This window comes from Egretta garzetta, unplaced genomic scaffold (genome assembly GCF_000687185.1).
Source record: "Egretta garzetta isolate BGI_Z169 unplaced genomic scaffold, ASM68718v1 scaffold430, whole genome shotgun sequence".
Taxonomy (NCBI): Eukaryota; Metazoa; Chordata; class Aves; order Pelecaniformes; family Ardeidae; genus Egretta; species Egretta garzetta.
The window spans coordinates 2,466,683-2,485,357 of NW_009258267.1; the positions used below are offsets into that span (position 1 = coordinate 2,466,683).

The 18,675-nt window shown below is 44.1% G+C and overlaps 2 protein-coding genes across 4 annotated transcripts; one reads left to right on the forward strand and one right to left on the reverse strand.

The window, feature by feature from the left end:
* The first annotated feature begins 34 nt into the window (after positions 1-34).
* Positions 35-11,617, forward strand: PGM3 (phosphoglucomutase 3). Of its 2 annotated transcripts, XM_009649163.2 has the most exons (12): positions 35-567; positions 1,155-1,339; positions 1,863-1,930; positions 2,256-2,389; positions 2,524-2,719; positions 6,141-6,298; positions 7,315-7,398; positions 8,204-8,302; positions 8,606-8,722; positions 9,196-9,318; positions 10,066-10,239; positions 10,846-11,617. In XM_009649163.2, exons 1-12 carry the CDS (start codon positions 364-366, stop codon positions 10,930-10,932), a joined length of 1,629 nt encoding a protein of 542 aa, XP_009647458.1. In that variant the 5' UTR covers positions 35-363; the 3' UTR covers positions 10,933-11,617. The 2 variants fall into 2 exon arrangements, with proteins under 2 accessions (XP_009647458.1, XP_035744440.1); XM_035888547.1 differs by lacking the exon at positions 6,141-6,298 and having other exon boundaries at positions 7,286-7,398.
* Positions 11,618-11,726: 109 nt separating this feature from the next.
* On the reverse strand, positions 11,727-18,404 carry LOC104135226 (protein dopey-1-like). Of its 2 annotated transcripts, XM_009648852.2 has the most exons (4): positions 18,154-18,404; positions 16,342-16,471; positions 14,297-14,356; positions 11,727-12,238 (listed from the first exon to the last, which is right to left on the reverse strand). In XM_009648852.2, exons 1-4 carry the CDS (start codon positions 18,378-18,380, stop codon positions 11,933-11,935), a joined length of 723 nt encoding a protein of 240 aa, XP_009647147.2. In that variant the 5' UTR covers positions 18,381-18,404; the 3' UTR covers positions 11,727-11,932. The 2 variants fall into 2 exon arrangements, with proteins under 2 accessions (XP_009647147.2, XP_035744492.1); XM_035888599.1 differs by lacking the exon at positions 14,297-14,356 and having other exon boundaries at positions 18,154-18,402.
* Positions 18,405-18,675: the final 271 nt, after the last annotated feature.

Consider the following 18,675-nt stretch of genomic DNA (forward strand, 5'->3'; position numbering starts at 1 on the left):
CGCGTGCACCGGGTGGCGAGTGCTGCGGCCAGAAGCGGCCCGGCAGCAGCCTCGTCAGGACCCCCGGATCCAGCCGCTTGGCAGTCGTGGCTCTCCGCGCCTAAATCCCTGTCATCCCTTCGTGATCTGGTGAAATCTGGTCGATGCTCGGTTTATCTAGTGCTGTAGCGGGAACGTCGGGGCTCCTTCAGGGATTGCTCTGGTAATGGTTCCCCTCACAGTCCCGCCGAGGGATTTGTGGGATATGTGTTGACGGCGGTTTAAAATACCTACGGGCTTCAAAATTGAAGTGCAAAACGTGAAACTAATTGTAACGGCTGGACTTTTCTCTCCCTTGCATCTGCGTTACTTCCTTCTCTAGAAATGGATCCTGAAGCACTTAAAAAATACTCGGCGCTGCATCCTAAACCTGCTGGACTTACTCTTCAGTATGGCACCGCTGGGTTTCGCACCAAGGCCGAACAGCTTGATCACGTCATGTTCCGCATGGGCTTGCTGGCAGTTCTCAGGTCCAGAGCTGTGGTATCGACTGTTGGCGTCATGGTTACAGCATCTCACAATCCTGAAGTGAGAGCAACCTTTTCTTTAAAAAGAAAATAGATGCGATCCGTCAGGTGGAATCAAAGCTCTTCATGGTACCGAGAGACCAGATCCTGAAGGCATTTGGACTTACTTAAAGCATGTGTTTAGCCTGCTCCCTGTAAATATGGCAGCTCTCATGTTTGGAGTGTCATTTTCCATCATGTGGAAATGCTGTAATGTAGGAAATTTGTAATCCTGGCAAGCTTGGAGTACCCTTGAGAAAAGAGAACCTTTGAGCAAAATCCGCTAGTTTAAAAAATACGCAGCAATTACAAACCAGGCATTTAGAGTTCTGCTGCTGTGGAGCATTCCAGGTTATTAGACTCTCCCCTTATGTCGTTTTAATGTCAAATGAATTTCATACCAAAATTTTAAGGGGAGAAAAGTCAGTTGCTGGTTATGTTTTGAGGTTTTTTTTAGAGGTTTAAATAAACAGCTAAGCTATTGCTTCCCAGAAATGCTCCACATTTAAAGAAGCAATGTGGTTGAATCATGTCTCGGCTATCTTCAAAGAGATTTTAGTAACTTTCCCACTTTTAGACTTGTTATCTTTTGTTCTGTTTTCCTCCAAGGAAGATAATGGCGTAAAGCTGGTTGATCCTCTTGGTGAAATGCTGCACCCTACCTGGGAAGAGTATGCCACACAACTAGCAAATGCAGAGGAGCAAGAATTACAGAAAATAATAACTGAGATCTGCCAAAAAGCAGCAGTGAACCAGCAGAAGGATGCATCAGTTTTTATTGGTAGAGACACCAGGTAATTACAGAATGCTGTAGGTGCGTGCTGCTTTTACGGAAGTGCCAATGCGTTGCTCATGGGTTGGATGTTTAGCCCTCCCAGCCAGATTATGCTTTTTTTTTTTTAATGCCTAGTCTGCTACCCGTTAAAGTAATTTATGATTACAGCAATAAACAAAAGTTTTCCAATGCTGTTCCTATATTAGCTTCCCTGACAGTTGTGAGAACTTCCTAGCACTGTTTCTGAATGGGATGCTTTATTGTGAGTTTGGGGGTTTGGGTTTGGTTTTTTTTTGGTGGGTACTGTGTGACGTACACGTGTATTCAGCAGTTTACTCGTCTTTGCAATTTTCTGGGGTGGTGGCTTTCAGACTTTTTTTATTGGGAGGCCCCTACAATAGAAAACGGTATGGATTTCTTCATATTGAATCTAAGTCTACTGGCAGGAAGCTTGTTGAGACTTCTTCCGCGTGTGCTTCCTTCCCAAGTCCATACATAAATGTCTTCTGCAAAGGTTATCAGTTGTACTTCTTGTTTTCCAGGCCAAGCAGCAAGAAACTTTCACAGTCGGTAATAGATGGTATCTCCGTTCTAGGTGGTCAGTACCATGGTATGTCGTGCTTTTGCAATTCTAGTCTGATTTCAGGTTTTTATGTAAATGTAAATGTGACTCTGTTACATAGACCTAAAGCAGCAGCTCAGACGCCATTTCCATTTTTGCTTGTAATGATCTTCTTTCAGGACAGTTGTATGGCTTGAACACCAGGGGTGAGGGGGGCAGTTCATCTTTTTGTAACAGACCTTGAAAAATTTGAGATGGGTTTCCTGCACTGCGTTTGTCTGTTTATTATAGAATACCAAGTGCTGTACAACTTTTAAGGAGGAATTAATTTAGTATTCTATTTCTGAATGTTGTGCCTTTTGTTTTATGCTAGATTACGGTCTGGTGACAACACCACAGCTACATTACCTGGTCTGCTGTCAAAACACCCAAGAGCAGTATGGGAAAGCAACGCTGGAGGGTTATTATGAAAAACTGTCCAAAGCTTTTACAGAACTGATAAAACAGGTGAATATGGGGCACTGTATGAGTATCTTTTGATTGTTAGCCTGTTTGGGTCTGAAGTTTCAAATTCAGCATGCCTCTAGGTGTGGTTTCACTAGGGTATGAGTTCACTTTGCCTCTTCTTCCCTTGTGCTAAGTCTCCCAGCTCTGGAGAGAGTCAGAGGCACCTGAAGATTGACTGTGCCAATGGAATAGGAGCCCTGAAACTATCAGAAATGGAGCCCTACTTTCCAAAGGAGGTGCTAATTCACCTGTATAATGATGGAACCAAGGAGAAACTTAATCACTTATGTGGTGCAGATTTCGTAAAAGTTCACCAGAAACCACCTAGAGGTACGCAGTCAGTAATTTTATATCCTTTTGCTTCCTCTCCTGATCTGAAAGTGCAGGGTCTAGCAATGGCGTGTCCATCTTGGGATAAGCTGAGCTCCCATGTTTCCTACGAAGCAACTGCATGAATGGTTCTGCTTGCACGATGGAAAGAGAGAATCCTATGGCTGGTTTTGGCACAACCCTAGTTTATGTTGGTCTGAATTGTTTGGAGGAATACAGAATGTCTCTGGCTGGCTGAAATATGTTTGACGATCTGGTCTGAATGTTAAGCTGGTGGAGTCCAAAGATCAGTCAGGACTGGCTTACTTTTATTTACTTTACTTCCGTTTGTGTTATCAAGAAACATTTACATTGTGGGCTGGGCACTTTTCCAGGTTCCTGAGGAAGAGCTGGGATAATTAACAGCTTGGTGCCAACAGACTGATTGATTGACATAAACCAGAGAGGAAATTATTTGGTCCAATTTCCTGCAAAGTGCATGAAAGAAAATCCCTGAACTGAGGGAGCAGGCTATTTTGGATATTAGATTATTTAAGGCTAAACTGGACTCTCCGTTCAACAACTGCACCCTCATTGCAACTGCTAGCCAAATGCAAACACCGAGGTACGGTGTCATTTCCCCCTTGCCACGCTGCTTCTGTGCTGGAGAAATGTAGAAAGGGGAGCAGCACAGCGGATCATGGCTTTAACTGGGACTGAGGGGAGACACCTTCATCGTTTCCACGGAGGGGTGTGCTCTGAAAAGAAAATGTGGTTTCATAATCAGTTGTTGAAATGAATGATCCAATTTCTCTGAAGTGCTAGGCAGCAACAGCTTCCTGTTTGTAAGTCATAAGGAGTCTCAACCTGTTAAATGTCGCAGTTGCCGTTACCTTGTGCTTTAGCTTGGCAGTGGGACGTATTGTGTGTATTGCTGTAGGCATGCAGGAGAAGAAACAGGCAAGTTTTGGGCTATAGTTTCCTGTGCTCTGAAGGACAAGTTGTCAGCAATGTGAGCCAGTTTTCCTGTCTGCTTTTGTATTAAAACATGTTTTTCCAAGAAGAGGTTACAGAATGCAGCTGTCCTTTGGAGATCCCTGCTGAGTTCCTGATGGACTTTGAAATCAGCCTAGGGAATGGCCAGCTGCACGTTTTCTGAGAAATGAGCTCTGAGATTAATGTGAGCAAGGATCTTGGCCAGCATCTTAGAGAAAAGCAAGATGTAGAATCATAGAATAGTTTGGGTTGGAAGGGACCTTTAAAGGTCATCTAGTCCAACCCTCCTTCAATGAGCAGGGACATCTTCAACTAGATCAGGTTGCTCAGAGCCTCGTTCAGCCTGACCTTAAGTGTTTCCAGGGATGGGACACCTACCACCTCTCTGGGCAACCTGTTCCAGAGTTTCACCACCCTCATTGTAAAGAATTTCTTCCTCATATCTAGTCTGAATCTGCCATCTTTTAGTTTAAAACCATTACCCCTTGTCCTGTCACACCAGGCCCTACTAAAACAATTGTCCCCATCTTTCTTATAAGCCCCCTTTAAGTACTGAAAGGCCGCAGTAAGGTCTCCCTGGAACCTTCTCTTCTCCAGGCTGAACAACCCTGACTCTCTCAGCCTGTCCTCACAGGAGAGGTGCTCCAGCCCTCGCATCATTTTAGTAGCCCTCCTCTGGACCTGCTCCAACAGTTCCATGTCCTTCTTGTGCTGAGGGCTCCAGAGCTGGACGCAGTGCTCCAGATGAGGTCTCACCAGAGCATAGTAGAGGGGCAGAATCCCCTCCCTCGACCTGCTGGCCACGCTTCTCTTGATGCAGCCCAGGGTGTAGGGTTGGCCTTCTGGGCTGCCAGCGCACATTGCTGGCTTGCACTTGGCCTTATTGAACCTCATGAGGTTCACCTCTCCAGCCTGTCCAGGTCTCTCTGGATGACGTCCCGTCCTTCTGGCCTATCAACTGCACCACTCAGCTTGGTGTCATCCGCAAACTTGCGGAGGGTACACTCAGTCCCACTGTCTGTGTCATTGTTGAAGATATTAAACAGTACTGGTCCCAGTACAGACCCCTCAGGAATACCATCTGTCACTGATCTCCAGCTTGACATTTAGCCATTGACCACTACCCTCTGGATGTGACCATCCAACAAATTCCTCATCCACCAAAGAGTCCACCCATCACATCCATATCTCTCCAATTTAGAGAGAAGGATCTTGTGGGGGACCCTGTCAAAGGCCTTACAGCAGTCCGGACAGATGACATGTGTAGCTCTTCCCTTGTCCACTGATGCAGTCGCTCCATCATAGAAGGCCACTGGGTTGGACAGGCAGGACTTGCCATTGGTGACGCCATGCTGGCTGTCTTGAATCACCTTCCTGTCTTCCATGTGCCTTAGCATAGCTTCTAGGAGGATCTCTTCCATGATCTTCCCAGGCACAGGGGTGAGACACTTTAATGTGCCTTAATAAAAGTGCAGTCCGTTCCCACGTGGCATTGCTGTGTCAGGTGGTGACTGCTTCCTAGCTGTTTCTCTATTAAGACGGGCAAGTTTTTGAGGCAGGTACTCCTTATGCATTATATACATTGTTGTACACATTGAATATCAAGCAAACTAAAAGCAAGGTATTTTACAGCTGGCAGATCCGCTTGTGTAGTTTTTGTACAGCTCTGAGAAATCTTGCTGATGGTTGCTTTGGAGTGGGGTTGTTTTTTCAGTGGTGGGATTTACGTGCCATCTCCTGATGTAACTGCACTTCAGGGATGGCTTCGCCGGCATGGGGGTGCATGCTTGTCTTGCATTAGGAGAGTGGGTGTCTCCTGTGTGAGAGGAAGCAAAGGGGAGGGGCAGGTCTGTCAAGTGGGAATAGAATAAAATTTAACAGGCCTGAAATATTTCCTGAAGAACAGCATTTTGGATGCAAGGGAAAAATAGTGAATTCCCATGCTGGCTCACCCTGCCACGCAGCGGGGGAAAGGGATTCGCCTCGGTCTGCGGGCGCTATGTGCGACTCGGTACGCTCTGTGGTGACTGACTGGGTCAGAAGCGGGTGGGTGTTCTGCTGCTGCAAGGTTTTTGTCCTTGTGCCATAACTGACCTTCAGTGCCTATTTCCAAAATTTAGAGAAGTGACTGCACACAGTAGTTCTGGAACTGATTTTCATACATATCTGGGGGGAAGGTGTAGCATCAGAAATGTGTAGAAAACCTGCATTTTTTTTTATATTAGTTTTTATATTTTTTGATCCGAACATGCACTTGTTCAGTTGCCATTCAATACAGCTTCCCTGTTCCAAGTCTCCTGGTAAGAGCAACGTCTGTTTCAGAGCATTGGTTTTGTGTGCGTCTGCACAGAGCTAATTTCTGCACGAGATCCACACTGGGATTAGTTTAAACTTTTTGTATCTTTTTCCCCCTCTAACTTGCATTTTGTAACTTTGTGTGCACTAGGGCTAGACATGAAGCCCAATGAGAGATGCTGCTCATTTGATGGCGATGCAGATAGAATTGTTTATTACTATAAGGATGCAACTGGCCATTTTCACCTAATCGATGGAGATAAAATAGCAACTTTAATTAGTATCTTCCTTAAAGAACTTCTTGCCAAGGTAACTTTAACAGATGAAATGAATGCTGACACTTTAATTTGCAAAGTGTAAAATATTCTGAAGAACTTGTGTTAGTTTGTACGTACGTGGTCTCCCTACATCTACCTAAAATGAACCCAGCTTAAAAAGAGATCAGTTCTGTACCTCATTGGTATGGCCAATGTGTTATTTTTACAAGGGTGTGACTTCCAGACTCCAAATAAATATCTGAGCACTGATATTTTAACCTGGAACCTTTTGTTAGTGGGAGGGAACTTTTCCAGTTTCAGTGTACAAAGTGTTGATATTCCATTCTCTTTGTTTCGGTGTCTTTCATTAATTTTTCATTAATTAATTTTTCATTAATTTTTCATTAATTTTGGGTTCAGTCCTTCCCTCAGCATTTCTCTGAAGCTTTATGAAGGTTGGTCCATTCCATTTGCATTAGAACTTGGTTGTGGCAGCCAAGGGGTTTGTAAGTCATCGTTCCAAAACCACATAGTATCCTCTCCCTACAGAGGGAGGAAAAGCTTTTCTTTTTCAGAAGTCCTCTTAGATGTGGTATCTGTGATACTAAGCCTAGATGAATTATCCTGGTTTTTCTTAGAGACCACCTCATTTCTTACACTGTGGCAGAGATGCTGGCCAGTGAGGAGAACTTGTGCTTGCCTTTGCTTGCTTTGCACTGGAAGCTTTGACTTAACTGCTTGTGTATATGGCCTGATGTAAGGCCACATGTCTGGCTAGTGCACTGAGCTTGCTGAATCTGAAAAAAGGGGTTTGGAAAGCCTCCGCAGGAGACTGAATGGAGAGCTGCTTTGAGCCAGCCACAGAAACTGTGGTATAGAAAGGCTTGAACAGAATTTGCATTGTCTTACAAGTTCTCTGTGAGCTGGTTCTTTCATCTGATGCCCAGGAGTTTTAAGTGTCTGTAGGAGAACGCATGTTTAATAATTCTGATTATCCTTTCATTTATCTTACTCCTCTGGCTATGTGCCTGTCGGACAGTAAAGCACTTTGCTTCTTGGATTGCTCAGGTGGGACAGACGTTAAAGATGGCAGTGGTACAAACAGCGTATGCCAACGGGAGTTCAACACGCTACCTTGAGGAAACACTGAAGGTATTCTCCTTTTTCTTTTTTCCTGGTAGTTTTCTGTACATGTTGTTTACTGCAAATCTGTTTGCTTCTAAAGTAAATGTTACTGTAATATGATTGCTAGGAAAACTTAAACTAGGCTAAAAATAAATGACTCTCTCAAACCTGCAGTAGCCACTGAATTCTTGGTGGTAAAGGAGCTGCAAGAGAGCAAAGCTGAAAAAGTTCTAGTCAGCTTTGACTAGTTAAAAAAAAAAAAGTTTGGCAAAAGTTAAACAAAATCCTTTGTTACTTTTGGAACAAGTTGAGGAATTTATGGCTTTGCAACCAAGTGAGTCAGTAAAAGCTCCTTGATATTTTGACACTGGTTGTTTCATTTTCTGTAACAGGCTAAATTCTGTTTGCTATGGAAGTGGGGCTTATGATTGGTTGGCAAAAAATTGAGCTAAGGTATTATTTCAGTTTGTATAGAAGTACGGTATGTTCCCTGAAACCATAAAATGGATTGGGGTTTTGTTGCAGTGGTGTTTGGGTTTGGTTTTTTTTTTGGGGTGGGGGGTGGTGGTGGGTTGTTGGTGGGTTTTTTTTTGGTTTTTTCTTTAATGAACCTTTCTTTCTACTTGGAGAAAGGAAATCTTCCTTTTAATCATCAGGCCTGCAGAAATAGTGGGTAAGTTTAGCTCTGGGGAGTCAGTAGCTGTGAAGCACAGGCCAGTTTGTAACAGTCTACCCAGGCTGGTGCTCAGTTCCTGGCACTTCACCTGCTGTTCCCAGCTATGGAAGAGCATCTCTAACCCGGTTTGTATTCTCTGCGTATCTTGGGCTGCAGGTTCCTGTGCACTGTGTCAAAACGGGAGTGAAACACTTGCATCACAAGGCCCAGGAGTTTGATGTTGGTGTTTATTTTGAGGCAAATGGACACGGCACAGTAAGTATGAGCATGTAATGCATAAGATCAGCTGACATGTACAAAATTTTAGGTAAATTAGCTGGAGAAGGAGGTCTTTTCACTCTCTGCTTACATTTATAAACAAGGTTTTTCTCTCCTTGTTTCCCCCTTCCGTTTCATTGCCACCAACTCTCCTGTGTTTTATGTGGGAATGGGAATTCATGGTAGCAAACGTTAAGGATGGTTATTGGGTTCAAAGGGTAAGACTTTTTTGTCATCGCTGCACATATCCTAGTTTGTGACGTGGGCTGATCTTGACAAGCTCTCCTCTTTTTATTCTAGGTATTATTTAGTAAAGCTGCTGAAGCTAAAATAAGACAACTGGCAAAAGAGGAGAAAGATGATGAAAAAAGAAAAGCAGCAAAGGTGCTTGAAAACATGATTGACGTGATTAATCAGGTAAAAACTGAGATAAATGTTGGTAGTCACAGGGCTAAGCCTGTTGGTGCGTACCTGTCAGGCGACTGCCAGGGACTGCTGGAGCAGGAACTGGGGTGCCATGATAGAAGGGGCCAAGAAGAAAAGGGCAGGAACAGTCGTCTTTAGAAAGATGGGGGATTTTCTCAGGAGTGGGTGCAGAATGCTTTTATCTTGCGCAGTCTTATGGCTTCAGGACCAAATGAGGGAATGGGATGGCATGGGAACCTAGCGACAGGAGGTGACTTACTTATTCGTGATTCAACAGCAAGTTCCTCTTGCAGCTGGTGTTTTTCACTGACCTGTATGGTAGGGGAGGGTGGGGGTGTTCCAGTGCCCGTGTCCACAGAGCCCTGGGACTCCCTGTTGCTCATCCAGGGTAGAGCCAAACCCTACTCCATTTCTTCACTGTTGACTTCTCTGGTATTTCTCCCCCTCCCCTCCCCTGTTAACAGACGATTGGTGACGCTGTCTCAGACATGTTGGTTATTGAAGCAATCCTGGCTCTGAAAGGGCTGACTGTGCAACAGTGGGACGCCATCTATGCTGACCTCCCCAGTCGGCTGCTCAAGGTTCAGGTGAGTTACGGGCCACCCTGCCTCAGGTTATGGCAGCCTCTTGGGGCCCTGCTGCGAGCAGCTCTTGCCTACGTGTATTTAGGTAAGCTTTATTTTGAAGCTGAAACAGCCCACTGAAGGGCAAAGTAGGCCAAACAAGCTATGAAAACAACCCAGAGGAGGGACCAGAATTTCACTTGGACTAACACAGAAATGTGACTTATACACATGATGAAAAACTTGCCAACTCTGTTAAGTGGAAAAACCTGACCCAAACTGATCAAATTTTAACTTGGAAATTCTTTTTTGACTTGGAAATTCTTTAACTTTCAAATTAGAAAAATACTGGATTTTTCTTGCTGCGCCACATTGTGTAACTCGACTAGCCAATATTCAAAGAGCTGGAGCAAGACCAGGCTCCCACATGGTAGTGTTCTGTCAGACACAGTAAGGGAGCTCTGGGCTCTAAATGAGCCAGAGGAGTGAGTTTGAGCTTTCTTATCAGCTTCAGTTCAGAGGCTGAGGCTGACCAAGGAGGCCAGAACTGACCCTTTTGCCAAACCAAGCAGCTGAGTCCTGTCGAGGCATGGTTAACCCATGCTGAGCAGGGATCCCAGGGATCCCAGTGCCTTCGAGGTAAGCAGAGAACTCCCAAACAGAGCTCTTCTTCAGGCAGCGCCTGAAGTTCTGTCTTACCCGTGACCTTTTTAATTGTGCTGTCATCTTACAGCTCCAGCACGCAAATAAATTCCGTTTCTGATGCTGCAGGTTGCAGACAGGCGAGTTATTGACACAGCAGATGCAGAAAGGCGCGCAGTTACACCGCCAGGACTACAAGAGAGAATTGATGTGCTCGTGAAGAAGTACAACTTGTCACGAGCGTTTGTCCGTCCATCAGGAACAGAAGATGTAGTCAGAATATACGCTGAAGCAGACACGCAGGTCAGAGCTTAAACAACTTGTATGTAAGGTGGATTTGTTTCTGTTAAATGATCTTCTGCTGAGCACTGGGTGAGGGGAGAAGCATGCTTACATACTGGTCATTTAATCACACTTTATAGGTGCTAAACTTTAGTGACAAAACCTTAGCACAAAAAGTCTCTTTGGATTTTATTTATGAAAGCGATGTTTAATGTTCTCAGTGTTTATCTTTAAAAGTCTGATGCTTATAAAGGCAGATTTGACACTAGATACTTTTGAAAAGAAAAATCAGCCTTCTGAGAACTCAGGGGTAAGAAGAAAGTTCCCAAAGCAGCCAGTTAACAGCATGATTTCATAAGCGGCAAGGTAGAAAAAAAAAAGTAAACTGTGGCTGCTGTTAAGAATTAGTTCACATGTGAACTTAAAGTTGACAGCAGAAGCAGTGGCCCTGCTCTTCCCCCTTCACATGCTCCTGCCCACTGCTCCCTGCCAGCGTGACCACAGTGGCAGAAGATACCGCAGAGCAGTAGGAAGGCAGCATTTGCAGGAAAGCGCCTTACTCGCACTTAATTGCTCTGACCTTCTCATGCCGACACCAACGTAACTAACTTTTAAAACATTCCACAGGAGAACGCGGATGCCCTCGCCCATGAAGTAAGCCTGGCTGTTTACCACCTCGCCCGTGGGAAGGGAGCGCCACCCCAGCCTCTATAACGAAGGGTGCGACTGCAGTTAAAGCTCATAACGTGACTTTTTTAACATTACTTTCTTAACTACTTGCTAGTGTGGGCATACCCTTCCACTTATTCTTTACCTCTGATAGCAACTTACCTCTTGATGAGACACTCTTGCTGCTGAATGTTTTCCCCAGCCCTCAAGTCCATCTGACATCTGAGGCTGCAGTGACTTAGCCGTGACTCACTTCGTGCCAGCCAGGGGCCCAGTCCTGCCCCAAGGGAATGCTGCCCCCCACCCAGCTTGCATCGTGGGTTACGGGCAGAGTCTCAAGATTCCGTTCACCTCAGTTCAAGGGAGAAGTGAGATAATGGAAAAAAAGCATTTACAAATAATAACATTATTGCAATATCATCTTCATTAGATACTTTTATGAAATTAAAGTGTTGCTTAGAAAGCAAAAGTGATTATAAATAGTATTACTGCAAATTAAGAGGGAAGGGACAGAGACAAGTTTGTCTTCTATAGCCCTTACTGCTCCCCGGCAGCATAAAGGGGCCGGGCTGAGGGGATGTAATGTTTTAAATACACAAATATCCTCATCCCCGTAGTTCAGTTCAGGGTACCTCCCTCTGTTCTTTGTCATCCTCTGCCAACTCCTGGCATGATGGCGCTTTCCAGATCACTAAATAAGCACAAGTTCCAAGGGATCAAAAAAACCCCACAAACAAACAAAAAAAAAATAAAGTGGAAACAAATTGAAAAAATGTGGCACTTTGTATTTTTTTAGTTTTTTTTTTTTTTTTAAAGACAGAACTCAAGACAACAAAACATGTACTGTAATAGTAGGCACCATAATCAATATGAGCCACCAATATTTAAACTTGATTCAGGCCACATCCAGAACTTTTCTCTTATTTACAAATATTTAACTTAAATACAACATTTAAGTATTTCATTACATACAAAGTAAGAAAAGAATACTATACAGCATTTCATTGGAATACATTACATATAAGCTGAACAGTACCAGTTTGGTTCATGTTTTTATGACACCTTCAAGAAAATCCTTCTCAACCATTTCTTCTATCTTTTGTCTTGCTTTGCTGGAGAAGGTCTTTAGGTTCTCCAGTTTTATGTCCTTACTGGGAAAACAGTTGGGGTAAAGGACAGGGCTCCCTGAGTGTCCCACACATCTGCTCGTGACCTTGCTGTTGAAGACTTGGCTGAGTACATTGAAGAAAGGCAAAAGCTGCTCGATGCTGCGCACGGTGTAGATGGTTAAAAGCAAGTGACCTGGTTCCCAGCTTAGTGTTTTCCCTGAGCTGTCCTCCTCCGGGTTTTTCTGTAAAAAAAGAGGAAATAATACAGGACAAAACGGAAAAAGCACAGGTGAAAATAAAAGACCAATGCCCAACAAAGTATTTCTCCATGTTCCAAACCCATCTATCCTATTGCCGGAATACCCCTGTGCTAGAGCGCAGCTTTCGAAGCAGATCTCCTGCTCCTCCCTCGCCACGCGTGGCAGCAGCGGTGCCTGAGAGCACAGTGACAAAGCTGCGGTGGGCGTTCGAGTCCCACCCCGCCTCAGCCCAGGGCTGCCCCCGGCCCCCACCGTGCTGCCCTGCAGAGCCGCTCCCGGAGCTGCATCCCCTGGCCAACGCACACAGCCCAAGCCGGGGACACCCAAGCAGGACAGGTCTCCGAGAGCACTTGCGCTTCACCCTACCGCCAGCATTAGTGACAATAAACCCCAGAGGAAGTTATAATAAAAACAGAACATCTTCACTTTGAAGCTAGAGTTCAGAGTTTTCAGAAAGAGCAAAAGCAGTTTTTAAAAGAAAAAAAAAAAAGCAAAAGCTGGTTTTAGGATCAGAAATAACACATATGGAGGCTCTGAACAAAGACTTGAAGTTGTCCTCAAAGGAATATGGTTCAGTTACTCCACGTGTCCTCAGAAGACCTCACTTAAGCATCCTCCAAAGGGAGAGAATGTCAGCAACCTCAGCAGCGAAGGCAGCAGTCACCCACCGGAGGCTCACAGGCAGTGCCAGCGCACTGCTGTAACTCCCTGTAGGGTTGCCTTGAGTACCTCCATCCTAAAATACCTGAGCACCAGCATCCAGCTGCTCATACGGCACTCCTCACTCGTTTCCTTTTTCCCTTCAAGCCCAAAACCATTCATCTCTAGAGAGTAAGGCACTATCACCACTAGGAATGCCTCGTTTCTCTCAATGCTGGAGAGAAAACCAGCGCGGGAGAGCTGCTGTCTGGAAGCAGAGTTCCAGCAATGCTGGGGTTTATTCTGCGAGGAAGGAGAAAAGCAGCACAAAGGCCACATCCAGGAGAGCCGCCTCCCGATCCGCCTCTGCCCAGGCCGAGCAGCTCCCGCAGAGCACGCTTCGCAACCGCGGGAGAAGGAAGGGGAAAGAACAGCAGTGGGCGCAGAGCGCGAGGTAAGGATTACTGACTGCATGGCCTTCGAGTAGACAGATTTTCTTCAAGAGATGATACTTTAGTAAATACAGTTTTTTTCCCCCTAAACGATGCAATTCCAGAGCCTACATGACGCTCGTTTCACAAGAAAAAATTCAGTTAAGAGTAAATATGAACACACTTCGTATTTTAATCTGGTGGTTTGTCTCCCTGTCACAGGAGATTACTGTTCTACAAGTCTCAAGAAAAGAGTGGCTCATAATGAACTAGAACGAAGGGAAGAGTGCACTCCAACGCCAAAACAGTTGTCGATGCCTCCCACTTCCAATGAAGCCACCAGTTTTTAAAGTTTCTCCTTTAAAAACTCCACACTGCGTTCACAGAAGAGAGGCTTTTCAGTGCTGGTTCTCTGCCGCGCCTAGCGTTAGCCCGGCAGTGAGCATGGGCTACGCCGGCACGCTGCGAGCGCCAGTGTTACCCAACAGCCAAGCAAATGGGGGGCACGTGCAAATCCTAATTCTCCCTCTGAGCAATGAAATACAATCCGTCCAAGCCATTTCCTCACGGCAGCATCTGCTAAGCAAACACCACTAATTCCTCAGGTACTTAAAACAACAGTTAATTTGACAGAGACTGATCAGGGATTGCATGTTTCACCCTTGCCCTTTGGCAAAAAATATTGTATTATTTAATTTTATAATTATTTGCAATCATAATTCTTAGAACTAAGATTAACCTTTTGTAACCTATTTCATGTAAGAAACCAACTTAAAAACAAATTTTTAAGTTACCTATAAAAATAAGGGCCTCATTGTTATTTCACTTCAAAACCCACTCAACTTTGTCCTCTAACAAGACTGATCTCCCCCAGGTCTCACTGGAAGCTAAACACTGCCCAGGGCCCTGAGGTGATGGTGTTATTATGGCGAGCTTGTTTCACAACTCAAGCATCACAGGCCACCCTCACCTGATGCTTGGCCATCTCCATTCCCTCCACAACCACCGTCTTAAAGTCCTCCTGTTTGTCCTGTGGAAGGAAAGAGGAGAACTTTCAGACTGCATTTCATATATCAAAATAATACTTTGCCGTGAAGGCCGTGCAGTTGCTTGGTCAGGTGCTGTGCTTCAGCTAGAAAAATCACCCGCCCCAAAGAGGCCACGGGCCAGAAAGAGCAGACTCTGGGGCTCGTGTGGCCAAAGCACCGTTGGACAATAACAGCACTGCCGCTTTGTTCTTCTCTTTATTGCCAGTAGCGCCAAAGGAGGTTTTTAAGCACGTTTCCTTCAGACAACAGAGCCTGAGCAACACCACACTACACGAATCTGAGCTTTAGTCAGAGTGCCCTGGAGGAAAATTAAGATCCACTGGAACATTTTACTCAGATACAGTTATTTTCTAAGAAAAAACGACAGCTATATGCAACAGTATTCTCCTCTGCACAAGGAAGAAATGGCCTGGAAGTCAGTATTCATTACCTCTCGTTTATCTCATCCTCATACCCCTATAGCTATGGTTCACTGCGTGCAGCTGCTGCCGTGACTAAGGGGTTCCAGAAATCCCAGCGAGTTTTCTATGTTCTTGAAGCGTACTATGGAAGTCCTGACTTCAGGCATCTATCTCAACATACAGTACTTACCAGAACGCACATTCTATGTGTCATATGTAATTTATAATTCATACAAAGAGCTTATTTAGAGCGCGACAGCTTTCTAACAGGTACAGCATGCTATGCTGAACACCAGGGTTAGGGGTTACGCTTGAGCAGCAGTCACTTAAACCTGATTATTCCTTTATACATGTGAGAAGTTTAGTCTCATCTTTGGGGTTCAAAAACAGTAAAATGAAGAACGCAGATGTGCTTCAGATACTTGTTTTATCCCCTACAGTTGTGAGTCTTGCTTGAATAGTTCAGATCTGCCCACAACTAAGTTACCCCTAAATTTTATGTAGCCACTCGTATGGCAGCAGTAGTTTCTTTACTCAGTGAAAACATCCATTAGAGGTTGTAAATGCAGTAGCTACAGCAAGCTGCCAGTCTTACAGCCCTGACAATGCCATCTATTTGGAGGGAAAGCTTGGAAGTTTCATTCTTGGCTTTCTCCCATATGGCTTTGAGCTTTCTCGCCGTTCCCCTGGCCCACCCAGCAACCTTTCCCAGCGAAGCGCCTGCCCGGGGAAACGCCATCCCCACAGTGGGAGCGGCAAAGCATCTGGCAGCAGTTTTCTTTGCGGCAGCAGAAGAGAACTCCCTGGGACAGGGCTTGGCCAGCTTCCATCAGCTACATTAGTGGAACACGCCTCCACCCCACCCAAACGAGGGTTTTAATATACCTCATGCACCAGCATAATGACAACCCTAATTCTGCTCCCACTCTACAAACCGTGCAGCCAAGAGTTCCCCAGAACTTGTTTTTACTGCTTTCTGCCTTCTTCCACTCTTCCTAACTGCTTCGGGGAAGAAACCCAGCCCTCCATGGCTCTGCACAGTCTCAAAACTCTTGGTTCTGTCATTTTTAGGAATGCAACAGTTTTCTAAATATTTAAATGTGATTATTATTACCAAAAATGCTCTTCTGCTTCAAAAGGTAGTTAGTTATACTAGTATCTACATACATGACTATCTGAAAGTGATTTTATGTTAAAATATATTAGACATTGAAAACCACATTTTACTTTTTACTCAAATAAAACAAATAATACTTTTAATTGGAAACTCCAAAGTCACTGACCATAGGGGTTTTTTGACCACAGCAGGTTTGGGGGGGTTTCTTGTTGTTTGATTGGTTGGGATTTTTGTTTGTTTGTTTGTTTTGTTTTTTTCCTGTTTTATAAACCTACGTGTGGGTTTTGCCTGATGCTTACTTGAGACTACTCCAGCGGGAATCTCCCACACCAGATAAACTCCTTCCCATTCTTCATTATTTAAAAAAATGGCCAAAATGAAACAGTGCTGTAAGTTACTGTGCATGAAAGTTTTCAATGAAAAGTAAAACTGGGAGAAAGCAACATACCTTTGCTTTTTTTCGCAGCAGTTTTGCAAGACGCACCACATACGGTTTGAATTCCCTCTGATGCGTACCCTGTCTTCGTACTTCCAAGCCCGAATCATCTGATGCTTCTGGAATAAAAGCCCAACGATACCTGTCACGAGATAACACAAGCAGACATTATCCTTATGGAACATGCAGACTTTTCTGCTAGGTCTAAAAATATGAGTGGATGAGACAATCTAGTTAAAGTATCAAAGAAAGAGGGGGCTAAAAAAAGAAACAAAACCAATCCACACGAAACCTATCAGTCTTCGACAAGAAAGAATAGGAAAGGCACGTTCTGAAAAGCAGGAAGTACCATGGCCGAGAATGTAGCGTTGTCTTTTTCCTTTAGAGCTTCTTAAAGTATTTAAGGATGCCAAGAGCAAGATAAGGCAGAGAAGCTAAAAACAGTATTCACATCTTCACTGAGTGCAACAGAACTGAAAGCAATTCTGAATTACAGAATATGTAAGTTACTTAAAACATTTTGCTCCACATTTGCAATGCTTACTGTATCACACAAAATGTTCCAAATATACCATGTCGATAACAGAAATTAATTTATTTTACCAATGAGACCAAGTGGACCACATCCCTGCCTTGCTGCACTGCAAGGACTTGCTACTTGCATTATAAATTATAAAGGAAATCAAAGTTTTTGTCCTTAAAACTTCAATCCAAGCCTCCAGGAGAATGCCATAAAAGCCAGTGTGATTCAGCGGGACTACTGGCCTTCCAGAAGTGCACAGTAATGACCTAAATAAAACCAGGTTGGCTAATAATGGGAATTAGGACAGCTTGGAGCGCTGAATAAGAATTATGAGCCAAATCCCCAGAAAAATCACAGAATCCCAGAATGGCAGGGGTTGGAAGGGACCTCCGGAGATCATCCAGTCCAACCCCCCTGCTAAAGCAGGTTCACCTAGAGCAGGTTGCACAGGACATCGTCCAGGCAGGCTTTGAATATCTCCAAAGAAATAAAACAAATGAAGGAACCTTCAAGATTAGTTTTAAGTTTAGAAATACTACAGGGCACGAACTGACACAGTGTGTGCAAGCCCTTCCACCCTCTAGCCCACACAAGCGTCTTTTAAATAACCAGATAATTAGAAGTGACCAAATGTCTACAGAGCTGTGCCAGGGCAGCAGCTCTCGCACGGTCACCATGGTGCAGCGTAAAGGAAGAGATGAGACATTTTTTTGTCCTTGGTGGCCTATCATTTCTAGGGCCTTCAGCAAATGCCAGTTGCTTTGCATTCATTTTTTTTCCAACAGAAAAGGACTGCAGAAGCCCTGAGGAAGCAGTTTGCACACACAAGCACTAGTGACCAAGAAAAACCTCTGGGGTCCCCTTCACAAGCAGGTTTGTTGCAGCATCTTCCAGACAGATCACGCAGGAGTAATTTAAGGGAGTCACGCTGAGATGACATACAGTCGTCTGATCTCATGCATTAGTCACCGAGATGCGTGGGTGTATTTTGAGTTCTTAGACATTACTGCAACTAAATACTTTAAAAATAAAATACTTGAATAAATCACTGTTACTGACTAGCTCACAATTGTGGAGAATCTCTTGCCAGCTTGAACGTATTTGGCGTGTAGTATTGTTTGCCACTCTGACACTGGGAGGGAATAAACTGTGGGCTTCCCTGGGTGAAGGCCAAAAAAAGGAAAGGAAATAGGAAAACAAAGATTTTTTTTTTTTATTTTTTTTTTTTTTTATACACAAAAATTGTAGCAAGAGGCATGGACAAACATCCAAAAACTTAAATGACAGTGTCCTCTACTCACATCTGAAACTGAGGCAGATTTTCAGAAGGCAAAGCTAGGGCCAAGTCCAGAAATTTGCAAGCGGACAAGTACAGGTTCAACCATCTCTGGCTATTGTAGGACGTGGAGAAACCATTGCCGCCTGTGTACGTTGTCTCCAGACCAGCAACAGATGGGCCAGAAGTTCTAAAATAAATTGTAGCAGGCAGGTGAGTCGTAACAGCCTTCTGCCACCATGGGAACATCATCTTTCTTACTTGCTCTTACAAATGTACAACTATTTACCAACTTAATCCTGAATCCATACATCAAATTAGAACATTGCAAGTCTGTCCTATGGGTGGAGTTCTGTATGTTTTTATATATAGATATAAAAGATAACGTTAATATATAATAAATATGTTATGCTGTATCTCATTCCCATCAGACATCCAAATTAAAAGAAACTTTAAAATTGCCAGTCATGTCAATATTACTTTATTTTAGAGGAAAATTCTTCAAAAGAATGAAGAGAATCTAGAAAAAAGGTGAAGAACAAGACTC

What these genes read in the sequence shown, in the direction of transcription:
- PGM3 (XM_009649163.2), top strand. Translation starts at nt 364, where the DNA reads ATGGATCCTGAAGCACTTAAAAAATACTCGGCGCTGCATCCTAAACCT. An exon ending in TTTATTGGTAGAGACACCAG is followed by an intron (nt 1,340 to 1,862) that starts GTAATTACAGAA and finishes CTTGTTTTCCAG; the next exon opens with GCCAAGCAGCAAGAAACTTT. An exon ending in ACCTTGAGGAAACACTGAAG is followed by an intron (nt 7,399 to 8,203) that starts GTATTCTCCTTT and finishes CTTGGGCTGCAG; the next exon opens with GTTCCTGTGCACTGTGTCAA.
- LOC104135226 (XM_009648852.2), bottom strand. Translation starts at nt 18,380, where the DNA reads ATGATGTTCCCATGGTGGCAGAAGGCTGTTACGACTCACCTGCCTGCT. An exon ending in AATCTGCCTCAGTTTCAGAT is followed by an intron (nt 16,472 to 18,153) that starts GTGAGTAGAGGA and finishes ATCTCGTGACAG; the next exon opens with GTATCGTTGGGCTTTTATTC. An exon ending in TGCTGCGAAAAAAAGCAAAG is followed by an intron (nt 14,357 to 16,341) that starts GTATGTTGCTTT and finishes TTCCTTCCACAG; the next exon opens with GACAAACAGGAGGACTTTAA.